General features: G+C 51.2%; 5 protein-coding genes across 6 annotated transcripts; 4 read left to right on the forward strand and 1 right to left on the reverse strand.

Annotated features, from left to right (window-relative positions):
* Positions 1–365: 365 nt before the first annotated feature.
* Positions 366–2,444, forward strand: PV05_02680 (uncharacterized protein). Its single transcript, XM_013463262.1, has 2 exons — positions 366–2,056; positions 2,109–2,444. Exons 1-2 carry the CDS (start codon positions 590–592, stop codon positions 2,133–2,135), a joined length of 1,494 nt encoding a protein of 497 aa, XP_013318716.1. The 5' UTR covers positions 366–589; the 3' UTR covers positions 2,136–2,444.
* A 204-nt stretch (positions 2,445–2,648) lies between these two features.
* PV05_02681 (uncharacterized protein) lies at positions 2,649–4,048 on the forward strand. Its single transcript, XM_013463263.1, has 2 exons — positions 2,649–3,168; positions 3,218–4,048. The coding sequence occupies exons 1-2, from the start codon at positions 2,697–2,699 to the stop codon at positions 3,796–3,798; spliced, it is 1,053 nt and encodes a 350-aa protein (XP_013318717.1). The 5' UTR covers positions 2,649–2,696; the 3' UTR covers positions 3,799–4,048.
* A 762-nt stretch (positions 4,049–4,810) lies between these two features.
* Positions 4,811–5,750, forward strand: PV05_02682 (uncharacterized protein). Its single transcript, XM_013463264.1, has one exon. The coding sequence runs from the start codon at positions 5,045–5,047 to the stop codon at positions 5,261–5,263; it is 219 nt and encodes a 72-aa protein (XP_013318718.1). The 5' UTR covers positions 4,811–5,044; the 3' UTR covers positions 5,264–5,750.
* Positions 5,751–6,500: 750 nt separating this feature from the next.
* PV05_02683 (uncharacterized protein) lies at positions 6,501–8,653 on the forward strand. Its single transcript, XM_013463265.1, has 2 exons — positions 6,501–7,347; positions 7,403–8,653. The coding sequence occupies exons 1-2, from the start codon at positions 7,100–7,102 to the stop codon at positions 8,532–8,534; spliced, it is 1,380 nt and encodes a 459-aa protein (XP_013318719.1). The 5' UTR covers positions 6,501–7,099; the 3' UTR covers positions 8,535–8,653.
* A 434-nt stretch (positions 8,654–9,087) lies between these two features.
* Positions 9,088–10,472, reverse strand: PV05_02684 (the record flags this gene model as incomplete). 2 transcript variants are annotated; one of them, XM_013463267.1, is made up of 4 exons in its annotated part: positions 10,101–10,472; positions 9,902–10,047; positions 9,491–9,846; positions 9,088–9,439 (listed from the first exon to the last, which is right to left on the reverse strand). In XM_013463267.1, exons 2-4 carry the CDS (start codon positions 10,034–10,036, stop codon positions 9,127–9,129), a joined length of 804 nt encoding a protein of 267 aa, XP_013318721.1. In that variant the 5' UTR covers positions 10,037–10,047; positions 10,101–10,472. The 2 variants fall into 2 exon arrangements, with proteins under 2 accessions (XP_013318721.1, XP_013318720.1); XM_013463266.1 differs by having other exon boundaries at positions 9,127–9,439; positions 9,491–10,047.
* Positions 10,473–12,548: the final 2,076 nt, after the last annotated feature.

Below are 12,548 nucleotides of genomic sequence, written 5' to 3' on the forward strand. Positions count from 1 at the left end.
CCATACAAGAAAACATTGAGATTAATGGGCTAAGTCCTCTAGAGTTTGGTTGATATGAATATGTGCTCGGAATATGTGGTAGTAGATCGTAATCCATACATAGCTTGGCCGGTAGCAGAGTAGTCCTCTTCGTTCACATGCTGCGAGGAGAAGAGCGTTCGCGCTGTCCTGCTCATCTCCTCTCTACAAAGAACATGTCTTCTCTCTGATCATACTCTGTTTCTGTGCACCGATGTCCTCCCAGATCACATTTTCATCAGTTTTGCTTTGAAATTCATGTGCTCATAGCGCGTCGCTGGGTGTCCACCAACAGGCGAATTCTACCACCGTGCGTCGCGCCTCGCGCTACTTACGTGACGAACGAACTCTCTCCCACACTCGACTCTTCTGACCATCCCAGCGACCACCTTGAATTTCATTTACCACTATTAATTCTCTTTCCTGGGCCCATTGAGTCTCTGCTCTGGGTTTTCTACGAGCAGACTTGCTCGTCGCATCTCAAATTCGTTTCTCCGAGTACGCGTCTCGAGCTGGTCAACAGCCATACTCCGGCTACCGCGTGCTGGGTAGCTGAGGCCAAGAGCACACCATGGCTCCCTCTACTACCCTCTCAGAGATAACAGGTTCTCCTACGCCGGGATCTAAACGTCGTGCAACCTCTCTTCTCCCTGCCTTTGAACCGTTATCATCTTCCCCAGCTCTACCGAGACCTCTGAAGCGTACCCGAGATGCATTCGACGAGCACACGACATATCCCACGCCTGTACCGACCTCCTCCACTCATATTCTCACCTCTTCACCCTCACGCGTTATGAATCCGAGACCGAACCTTGCCAGAACTTCTTCCACCCTCTCAGAACGCACACCGCTTGGAGCAGTCCCGTCCATTCAGCTTGGTGCTGACGGCAAGACAACGCGTATGGGAAGGTCGAGTGCTTCATGTAACTACCAGCTGTCTGCAAACCGTCTGATCTCTCGAGTTCATGTCGAAGCATGCTACAAAGCAGCCAGCTCGCGTCTAGAGCGTGATCGTGTGGAGATAACATGCACTGGCTGGAATGGTGTCAAGATACATTGCAAGGGTCAAGTGTACGAAGTCAAGAAGGGAGAGACATTCTCGTCGGATGTGAGAGATGCTGAGATCATGCTTGATGTTCACGACACTCGCGTGGTTATCCGATGGCCTCCAAAGCCACGTCTGGGTGCTATATCATCTGATGAAGAGGGCGAGGAGGACTCACCGACCAAACGCCAGCGAGTCATGCTACGCCATTCAACGCCGCCCAGCCCGAGTCCGATGCAATCTCGAAGACGACCTGCTTCGCCCGTCTCACCTTCACCAGCTGTCCAAGCACTATTGCCATCATCACCTCCTCTCCCCCTTACTAGAGCCCCCCTTGAGACCGTCGAAATCTACGAAGATCCCGAACCAGAGGAAGCTAATGGAATCAGTGATGCTGCAGAGGTATCTCAAGTTACACAAGCGTTGTCCGAGAGTGTTCAGAATCCCACCATGTCCCAGGTCAACGTATCCATTACAACAGAGGAGTTTTCCGACAACGATGAGGAAAACGATCCCATCATTCATTCATTTGGACCTTTTGGTGCTAACCTCTTACCACGAATGGCATCATTCACCACTGGAGACTCCCCATTTCCCGGTGATTCTATCAAGAGTTCTCGTTCTTCACATACTGAACCGTTGCATCCAAACCAGGCTCCCGCAGCTTCGAAGAAGGACTCAACCGAATTTGACGTTCAAGGTCATATCATCAACCAACTTGCGTTCTCTAGATTGTCCTCGACACCGTGGTCAACTATTCTCAGTCATTTGCCCTCCGAGGCTGGCACCTTGTCCATCAACGCCATCAAACAAATCGTCAAAGGAACTGCATGCATCGGCGAGGTTTCGAGAGAAGGGAAGGACGCTGCCGGAAAGCCACTCGAGAGCGAGTTCTATTACATTCCGGACATGGATGGAGATGAGATGAGGAGGGAAGCCGTGGTCAATGATTTGCGAAAACCAGGACTACGAGCATGTCGCAAGCAACACAAGGTATGCCGACCAAACAACCATTCGCTTGTATGAAAGAGACTGACCGATGTAGCAATACTTTTGGCGCAAACCGAAATGAATCAGCTAAGCTCTTGCTCTGTCACAGCATTTACATCTGAGGGCAGCAGTCTATCAACCCCGAGGTGCAGGATGTGGTCCCATCGTTTCCTTATTGTTCACCGTCGTTTCTGTCGCATATCCATGCACTTGTTGCTCTTTGCAGTGAGCCCTTTATGTGTATGTATACGGAAAGTGAGCGTCTGTGCATGGCGGGGTGTGTGTGTCTAGGAACATGTGTGCTCGCTGGTAACGTATGGAAATGGAACGTCTTCTCTGGAGGGCCCGTCCAGAATAGCTATTAAGCAGAAAATGGATACCCATGACTTGATAATCCTTCTCATCATCTTGATCGTCGACTCTAAGCCGTGGCTGACCTGATATAACCGTATGTGTACCGAACGATGGGTGAACGAAGGCCGAAATCGGCGAGACTTCCCGAGGCACAGACATACGGCGGATCTTATCACCCAAACATGTCAATGAGTCGACATTGATTGCAGCTTGCGTTGATTTTCTAGTTTCTATTTGAGCACGACCAGCAGCATAACCTCCAGGCTCCAAGGCGGGTCAATCAGGCACCATGTTGTCGGTAGCCAGGCATTCAGCTCTGCGCACTTTACGTGCTCAGACGTGCTCCAAGTCCCTCTTCGCCCAGACTCAATCCTCTTCACTCGCGCGACTCTTATCCACCCTTGCCATTCTCGAGCAGAAGGATGGGAAAATCAACACTGGCTCGCTAGGTGCTGTCACGGCGGGTCAGAAACTTGGGGGCCCCATACATGGTTTCGTCGCCGGAAAAGCGGGCAAGTCTCTGGCACAAGCAGCGGCCAAGATCCAAGGACTGGAGAAGGTGATTGCGGTCGAGAACGAGGCATATGAGCGAGGGCTGCCAGAGAACTGGGCGCCTCTACTGGTAGAAAATATCAAGAAGGGAGGGTATACACATGTGATCGTATCACACTCGGCGTTTGGAAAGAGTCTGCTACCCAGAGTCGCTGCGCTGCTGGATGTTCAGCAATTATCGGATGTCATGTCTATCGAGAGCGAAGATAGTGAGTCGGAGTTTTCAGCTGGCGGCTTCGCGATGCTAACACGATCTAGCTTTCGTCCGACCCATATACGCGGGCAATGCGATCCTGACCGTGCAGAGCAGCGACCCTGTTAAACTACTAACCGTACGGCAAACATCATTCCCACCAGCAGAAACCGAGGGCGGCTCAGCATCAGTAGAGGAGGGCGTCGATCCCAAGGTTGAGTCTCCTACAGAATGGGTCTCGGAGAACCTGGCAAAGTCCGACCGGCCTGAACTTGCATCGGCCTCGAAAGTTGTGTCTGGTGGACGAGGCCTGAAGTCCAAGGAAGAGTTTGATCGTCTCATCCCACCTTTGGCCGACGCTCTCGGCGCGGCTATTGGTGCTTCGAGAGCGGCTGTGGACAGTGGGTTTGCGGACAACAGTTTGCAGGTCGGGCAGACGGGCAAGAACGTCGCTCCTCAACTTTATCTCTGCGCCGGTATTTCGGGTGCGATCCAGCATCTTGCGGGTATGAAGGATAGCAAGGTTATCGCCTGTATCAACAAGGATCCTGATGCGCCCATCTTCCAGGTCGCCGACGTCGGCCTGGTGGGCGATCTGTTCGAGAAGGTACCCGAGTTAACTGAGAAGCTCAAGTCGCAGTCTTAAGAGGGCGGCGAGCTTGTTGTATATCTGAGCTATCCGGTTTTCGAAGGGAAGCATGAACTTGACATCAGCCATGAAAGGGCCATTGCGATGCAGAAGGGGCGCAATTAATCCAGCGATGTAACGAGACGACAGGAAGAAAAAGGATGCGAAAGGCTCTCCGAATGGAGCATAAGAGCTTGTCGAGTCCTGTGGTATGTTATGTACCTCCCATATATACAAATATAATGCTCCCAATTGCACTTTGACGCTACATGTGAACTCCGGGAACATCACACAACGGATCATTCACTGCCATTGCACCATGACGACCGTTTCCCAGGAGGATGAAGCATATATGCAAGGCCATCCAGGCAGAAACTTCGGTCACGTCCAACTTTTCGAGGTCTGACCTGATTCTCCGCTTCGAGAAAGGCAACTGGGGGACTACTGGAATACTGGATGTCACCAACCCCACAATCAAAGAGTCATCAGGCTGGCAGTGCAAAGGGGCACGTCTAGATCTGGACACAACTGCGATGCCGAAAATGACTCAACCCTCCATTGTGCACGTTTTATGAGCAGCGGGGATCCGAATACGCTGGTCAGACTCCAGTATGCGCGAACACCAATCATAGGGCGCGTTGCGTACTCACTACTACGTACATACTAGTAGTACCGGGCCACAGGACCCGCATGGCCTTTATTTCCCTTTCGCGCATTGGCAAGCCAGGCACCAACACTCCATGAGAGAGGTGTCAAACCATCCTCTCCGCCCTGCAACGACACCAAAAAGGGCCATAAACGAATGGACGTTGTCCCTGCGCATAGGGAGGAGCAGGCATCCACGGACGGAAGGAGCACGGGGCCTGAGTGCTTACCTAGTTACTCGCGGAATACTAACAGGTGGGTGAGTCAGAACGCTGAGTGATGATCGATGGGGACCGCGTTTCCTCGTATTCGACCGCTTCGTTTAACTAGTCTCAATGGTATACTGGACCCAAGTAGTAAGACTCATCAAAGGCGGACGGGGGGTATATAGACCTGCGCCAGTGCTGTGCTTGAGGCTGCTTTCTTCCTCCCCCTGGTCACGTATCAGTATATCCTCTTGAATCCATTTTCCGAAGCATAAGATCTTTGCTCTTTCGATTGTCTTCCCAAGCAGGCAGCATCATAGCCTCATAGAATCAGATCCATATCAAGGACTCCATCATTGGATTAGGCCACCGGATCCATCGAGCATACTGTATCCCCAACTCGGCACAAAACCATGTCGCCGTCACTCGCCACACAAGACAAGACCGGCAACGTGACCGAGACTGCATCTATCCGCAGCACGTCAACAATGTCAAGTCTCAAGGCTCTTCTGCCTGGCAAGAGGTCCGATAAAGAGGAAAAGAAAGAAAAGCCACGACCCGAGGCGCCGACGCCTGAAGAGCGGGCGCGCAGTATGGAGGCTCGTGCCACATATATGTCGATGATGAAATGAATGGTCATCCAGTGACGCACACGAGACGTCGAGGACTCTCAGAAGTCAATCACTAGGATCTCAGCTGGAGTTGAGAGTCTCCATAGAGGTATATCGTGATCTGAGGAACGAGGGGCCCTGCGATTGTTGTGAACTCGATGATGAAAAAGGAGCAGCACATGAAGGAATAAACGAGAAAGGTATCGACGGCACCTAGTATGTTAGCGGAAGGATGAAGGATCCTTCCCGAAGGACGACGAGGCTTCATGAGGTTTGAATATATCTGTAATGAGCAGCACGGTTTTTGACTCGAAATGTGTGAGATCTTCTGGCGAGGAGGAGGATGGTAATTACCAGCTTTCGTTATGTTCAACATAATAAATACCTCGGGTTTTATCTCGTCTTTGTGACTGGAAGTCGTGGGTTGGCCATCACCGCTCGGCGGGCTGGTATATCTCCCCAGCAAATATATAGCCCATGCTTCACCTGCCTGCTTTGCAAAAGAGGATTCGCGCGTAGGGCGTCCCATTTCAGATTGCAGCTGAGTCGGAGGGTTAGATGAGAGGAGGATTTCCAAAGAAACTCGCCGTTGTTGGCTCCTGCCGAGTCTGTAGACTTACTTACTTATTGCACCTTTCTTATTCACATCTCTTGCACCTCGACACCTTTTGCACCGTGACGGTATCAACAGCCTACCCACACACTGTCCCACACCCACTCCTTCCGGGCTTGGATCGGAGTAGGGCGATCAATCCAAGTAAGCTGACATCCTCGCCTGATATAAAGTGTCCTCCGTTTGCGTCGATTCTTCCTAGCTGATCCGCAGTCTCCGCCGGATTCAAGGACCACAACGTGAATAAGAGTCGAGAGAAGACAAGCGAAGGCTCTCACAAGTTTCAGGCAACCACCCTCAATCCACTTACCTGGCAACGGTGAAACTCGGTGTTTGGGCACCCCCGAGAAAAGAGAAGCCTTGTCTCGTGGTCGCAATGCATTTGAGCGTCTACTATCGTCCTCTGCGTCACGGCCTGGGAACTTCCATGTCCATTCCAGACCTGGTGCTGGCTTCGGTCGAATACTTACCCTATTCGGGCAGGGCTTGCGCGGGTGTTGTTATATCCGGCTCGGCCGGAGTCATTGCACATCATCATGAGGTCGCAGCAGATGACGGTCAACATCAAACAAAAGGTGAGTCACAGCATGGTATCTCACTAGCGATGATGTGGAAAGAGCAGATCAGACAAACATCTCTTGCTGAAGCGGCTCAAACTTCGTTGATGAAGCCGAGAGCGCAATCCGTTTGGAGCGAGCATAAAACCGAAGCGAAGGGAGCACTGGGAGGTGGAGTTTTCTTTCCTCGTCTGGCTTCGTACCCGGTACCACAGTACATTTTTCACCACAAAACAACGAACCACAACAGTGAACAGACAACAGTGGGGATTTCCATGTGCCCACCAGCATCGAAGGGCCTATCGAAGGACCACAAAGGACCTAATAATCAGATCAAGAAACCAGAGATACTCCCGGAGATTTCGGGGCCCTAGCTCCTATCAGTCTTGCCTTGGAGCTCGCGCTTTCAAAAGGCCGAGAGAGACAGGTCCCGTACGAACAACAGACTCGGTTGCGGTATCTTGTTGATTCCGACTTACCAATATATCTTCAGCTCAAGGGATATGTCTTTTCTCTTTGGATCTAGCCCACCTTCCTTTATCATTCTCGAAATTGTATTCCTACAATATTTTGCCAAACCGGCCTGATTCGACGTTGCTCGACACGGAAATCCCTTGTACGAATCTCTCGAACAGAAATAACGCCGCCCACTCAAAAGCAGATCTTTGGCCTTTTCAGCCATCCAACATGTCCCAAGAGCGGGAAAAGGAAGTTTCCATCGAGAACGGTCCCGAGCCTGACCTTCAAGAGAAATCTGGTACAGATAAATCCGGCCTCACCACAGAAAGATCCTCAACGGAGCAGCAACCTGTTCCCGTCGAGCCTCCCAAAGCACCGTACAATCCCTGGGCCGACCCCTCCTCGTTTCCTGATGGAGGGACTCAAGCCTGGCTCACCGTTCTTGGTGGCTTTTGCTGTTTGTTCAATTCTTGGGGGTAGGGACTATCATTCCGCAATCTTTTTGCACGATTGCTAATCGTTTCATGCCAGATGGATCAATTGCATAGGAGTATTTCAAGAATACTACATGGCAGTACCTCTCCGACAATATTCGGCTAGTACCGTCGCGTGGATCCCTTCGGTCGAAACGTTCTTCATGCTTGCATGTGGCCCTCTTGCTGGATACATCTTCGACAACTACGGTCCACGATACCTGCTCTACATTGGCAGCTTCATGCACGTCTTCGGTCTGATGATGACCTCAATCTCCACGGAATACTACCAATTCATGCTCAGTCAGGGTGTTTGCTCTGCCATTGGCGCCTGCTTCCTCTTCAACCCGGCCATGGGCTGCGTTTCGACCTGGTTCTTCAAGAAGCGAGGTATGGCGATCGGTATCATGGCTGCAGGCAGCTCTCTAGGAGGTGTCATCTTTCCAATCATCGTCTCGCATATGATTCGAGAGACAGGATTCGGCTGGGCAATGCGAACCTGCGCCTTTCTCATCCTGTTCAATTGCATCGTCGCGATCTTGACGCTTCGCTCTCGCATCCCTCCTTCAGGGCGCAAATTTGATGCCATGGCCTTCGTCCGTCCTCTCGGCGAGCTCCCCATGCTCTTGACAACGTTTGCGGTGTTTTTCTTCTACTGGGGAATGTTTCCAGTCATGTCATTTATAACAACTGTCGCCAATGGTCGAGGCATGTCTCTACAACTCGCTCAATACCTCGTGTCGATCCTGAACGCCGGCTCAGTGTTCGGTCGAACGCTCCCAGGTCTTCTCGGCGACAAGGTCGGACGCTTCAACGTCATGATTGTCTTCTGCACTCTCACCATCATCTTCATGCTGGGACTCTGGATTCCGGGTACAAGCAACGCCGCTCAAATCGTGTTCGCGTTGGTTTTCGGATTTAGTTCCGGTGCAGCGATCGGTCTCACGCCGGCGCTGATTGCACAGATCTCGCCAATCAGAGAGATCGGGATTCGAGTGGGCACTGTCTTCGCTGCCGGTTCGATTGGTGCTCTGACTGGAAGTCCCATCGCTGGCGCTTTGATCAGTCGCGACCACGGAAAATACTTGTACATGATGCTTTTCGGCGGATGTTGCTGCATTGTTGGCGTGGCGTTCTTCGTCGCAGGGCGAATAAGTATCGCTGGTGTCGGCCTCAAGAAGAAGGTGTAAATCATGGTTATGGTCACCAATGGATGATGTTGTACGATAGTAATAGACCCCTCGACTCGAGAATGAATATAGACTTGAAGTGTTGGTGCCTCCGTCACTGAGCCTGGCATACAGTGCCGCGCATTTCAATTGCCATGGCATCCTCGCTAGAAAGGAGGAAGACAATGGTGCAAGCGCCCAGTCATGACTCAATGATGTTGTCTGCAGCTTGCACTACACCCATCTCTCGGAATCCTGCCAGTGCCCTGCTTACGTAGCCTTTGGTAGGTACGAGAAGATGAAGGATTTCAAGCCTTGCACGTGACCGCAAGGCTGTACCGCGATGTGGAGCACGTTCCTTACCTAGTCTGCAAGATTGGTACGAGTACTAAGGTGTCCAGCAATACGCATTTTAGTTTTTCGAGTTTGAAATTGAGAAGTTGACTAGAGGCATATGTGTGAAAGAGTGCCCAAGAGCAAGACTTTTATTTTTGTACTTTGATGTTTGTAGACTGAACTTAGAATTAAGAAATGAAAGAGATCCATGAAACCATCATGTTCCTGAAATCAAACAAAGCCGAAAAAGGTTGTCATGATCAGTCGACTTTCAGAGTCACGAAAGTCTCCTGGGGTTTTTGGCTCCATGTGTCTGTTTATTGTCGGCTTTAGTCTTTCTTTTCCTCTTCTGTTGGTCTTTGCTTTCTTGTTGTCCACGAGAACCCATTGGAGGCGGATGAGTAGATGCCGTCCCCTCGGCATACCCAACATACGCTGCATCCTGCATATTGTTTTCTTGATAGACTCCAGAAGGTTGATGGATCGGGTGACCGTACTCCAGTGGTCGGAAAGCCATGGCATGTCCTTGACCTAGGCCCAATTGAGGATGTTGAGGATCGTGACCAAGTGCCCCCAGGCGCGGATCGATTCTGGGAAGTGTCAGTATTTTGATGTCGATACTTGACAACGATGAGACTTACGCCAAGTCATGCGGGATATTACCCATGCGAGATGTCCCAGTGCCCGGGTCGGATCCATACTGACTTGCAGGAGGTTGGGGATAACCTGAAGAGCCTTGACTGTTCCATGCAGCGCCTGGCAACCCTGCCATCGGAAGTGTATTGATCTCACGATGCTCTGGTAGAAGCCTCGGCGGCCCTGCCTGACGCTGGCCAACATGATCAGACCCAACCTGACCAACGGCTGTGGGTGTGTTGTATCCAGCTGGGTGTGATGCAGCAGCAATAGGAGCCGGAGTAGCCACATTGGAAGCGTGAGTACAGTCTTTGTTGGAGTCCTGGCATTTTTGGCACGCTTTCCCGGGGACAGCCACGCACTGCAACATAAATCAGAGAAGGGGAATAGGACTCTTGCTAAATGTATAAACCCACTTTGCACTTCGACCTTTTGCACTGACGGCAATTTTTGTGGCGTGGTTGACCCGTATATGGCTTGACTTCGAGCTCATCCGCAGGCTTGGAGGTATTTTGTTCACGGGGAGGAGGAGCGGATCCTTTAGGATCCATGGTTCAGCTTACTGGCACAATACTCATCAGCAGAAGTGGCAAGGTACATTGTTGGGACACTCACATAAAGGGCTCTCTCAACTGATAGGGTGAGGCTCTGTTAGTAAAGAGATATGGACAGCTTGCTATCCTGATCGATGCAACCAGGTTGAAGAGAAAAGAATTTTCTGTAGTCTGTGATCAGTGCAAGAGCCATATTTATAGTCCTTCACCGAGCCAAGTGACTTGTTCATGCCCCAAGACTGACCAATGGCACACTGTTGTCACCTGAAAGCATCACATCCTGGATCCTGCATCGCTGCCCATTCAGCAGAGAGATGGTCGAAGGTGCAAGAAACAGGGCGAAAGACTGAGGGGTTTTGGCGCTACGGTAATTCCTCTTCTTGGATAGGCGTGTAGGAGATCGCGCGACGAATTGATGCTCGGAGGACATATTGGCGTTATAAAAGTGAGAAGACCATGCTCTGAGATTGGGTGAAGACCGCTCAAATACCTCACAGGCATACATGGTCATTCCTGGAGATGCTGCTGTATCAATCTCGTAATTCGCCAGTGTATAGTAGTGCACAACAGTCGCCCACTACCTCATGAAATGCAAAATCAGCAGAGACAAGTGATGGTCATGTTGGTTTCTCTGGACTTCTACGGCTTACCAGGCTTTAAGGCTGTGATTACAGGCCTGTAGTTAGGCGCGATCGTCGGGAGCTCGGTTCAGAATCCGCAAGTATGCCAGCCGTGGGTAGGTTGTCCTAGGATGACCGGAACCATCTGCAACTGCACTGTACATGATCGATGCCACTCTGTGGTTCTTTCACAGCAAAGCTGGGCGTAAGGCTGTGGTAAATTTGCAGGCAGAAACAGGCAATCGCATGCAGTTTGCGGTTTGCTTGAACGTGGAGAAAAAAGGGTCGCTTGCTCACCGCCAGACGAGGATCACCAATCAGCGTCATCGTCGTCACCGGTGATATTGCATGATGTTCGTGGTCAAAGGACACAATGTGGGCGCTAAAACAGTATGTTCGGAGAGACGCATCCGACGGTCCCACTGGCCCTCGAAAAGCTCTAGTTGTTGATGTTCCGTTGTCATGTTTAGTGGTTGCCTGGTTCGTTGGCATTTGCCTTCCGAGGGCCGCGACCCATCCCTCCCCAATGTGGAAACGTGGTGGCTGGAAGGCCACGGTCCGAACGGCCAGAGCCACGGATCCATCCCAAGTCCCGACACACCCCAGAACACAGTTCATGTCCCCAGGCTGAGGATATGCAGGAATAGCCATGGCGTGGAAAGTTATGAGGCTGTGGGCGTGAATTGTCATGCCACGGAGGGCAGTGCTGAAGCTTATAGGAGACGCAAGGAGGATTGAAGGCAAGGCCGTCCGCACCTCAGTCGAATGAAGAAGCGTATCAATTCATAGGAAATGTCACGGATTTGCCGTGATGCAGCGCATAGTATCGATGAAGTCAAAGGAACCAAGCCGCCGAACATGCTGACGCCGAGCAAAGCTTTTCTCATTGGCGTGCTGGTCGTTGACATTTTGACTGGTCACCATCATATGATTCGTTGCCGGAGTACGTGGGTCATGACCACTCCCAGAAAGAACACCCTCTACGCTCTTTGCAACAGCGGCCACGTCACTGTCCTTGAACATGCAGGCGTACAATACAACGGTGATGGTCTTGGTGTTCCAGTTTTTTCAAGTCGAGGTTGTCACTCCAGGAGCCAGACGTGGTCCTGCGCCCTCAACAAGCGCCCTAACCGGTGATGTTCGTCGGCTGCCTCGCGTTCTTGGAGGAGCGGATATCGCATGCTGGCCGTCAGTGTTTGAAGAGGGCGAGTAAGGAAGAGTAGCGAACGCTAGGTGGTTCATCGAACCTGGCATAAGTCCTAGAAATCCTCGCTTGACAGATGAAGCGAGAAGAATTGAATTAGCTATAGACTCGTCCCTTCCCAAGATGATGAGGAATACCAGTGCTGGGTGGCATCCTGGAGCAGCTCCTGTCCGAGAGTTTTCTGGGCCACAGACTGCCATAACCTGACGTGTCAAACCGTATTGCCGGAGTCCAAGCATGAAGGATGGTAGAGCCGTTTGTTCGATGTAATGAGATGGTCCTATGAAGGTCAGAGTGCTGTAAGCGCAGCTGCCTCGCTGAGTGAAGGTGAATGAGACCCATAATAGTAACACGTGCCCGAATGACTTGAATATTCATGGGTTATATATTAAAGTCATCCATTTATTTTCACCTTCGGGTAGGTAGCAGATGGCCTAGTTGGATAGCTCGTGAGGACTCGTCCGAAGCTAGACCCAAGCCAGGATCAAAAGGCGGACTTCGGTCCTCTCCACCATAACACCTTGGTGGTTTAATTAGGCGGGTGTCCCTCTGCCTCGGTGGTCATCTGCTTCCTTAAAAGATCCGTCGATTGTCTCCGTACGCGTGAACGGGCGTGATCTTTTTGCGTCCCTGATTTTTTGCTACTTCCATTACTGCAACAGGCGAGAATTGAACCTGATTGTGG

Source organism: Exophiala xenobiotica, assembly GCF_000835505.1.
Source record: "Exophiala xenobiotica strain CBS 118157 unplaced genomic scaffold supercont1.2, whole genome shotgun sequence".
NCBI lineage: Eukaryota > Fungi > Ascomycota > Eurotiomycetes > Chaetothyriales > Herpotrichiellaceae > Exophiala > Exophiala xenobiotica.

Bases quoted from the DNA above. Each gene is read 5' to 3' on its own strand.
- PV05_02680 (XM_013463262.1), top strand. From the start codon at position 590: ATGGCTCCCTCTACTACCCTCTCAGAGATAACAGGTTCTCCTACGCCG. The intron at 2,057-2,108 runs GTATGCCGACCA...TGACCGATGTAG, and splicing joins CATGTCGCAAGCAACACAAG to CAATACTTTTGGCGCAAACC.
- PV05_02681 (XM_013463263.1), top strand. From the start codon at position 2,697: ATGTTGTCGGTAGCCAGGCATTCAGCTCTGCGCACTTTACGTGCTCAG. The intron at 3,169-3,217 runs GTGAGTCGGAGT...AACACGATCTAG, and splicing joins GTCTATCGAGAGCGAAGATA to CTTTCGTCCGACCCATATAC.
- PV05_02682 (XM_013463264.1), top strand. From the start codon at position 5,045: ATGTCGCCGTCACTCGCCACACAAGACAAGACCGGCAACGTGACCGAG.
- PV05_02683 (XM_013463265.1), top strand. From the start codon at position 7,100: ATGTCCCAAGAGCGGGAAAAGGAAGTTTCCATCGAGAACGGTCCCGAG. The intron at 7,348-7,402 runs GTAGGGACTATC...GTTTCATGCCAG, and splicing joins TGTTTGTTCAATTCTTGGGG to ATGGATCAATTGCATAGGAG.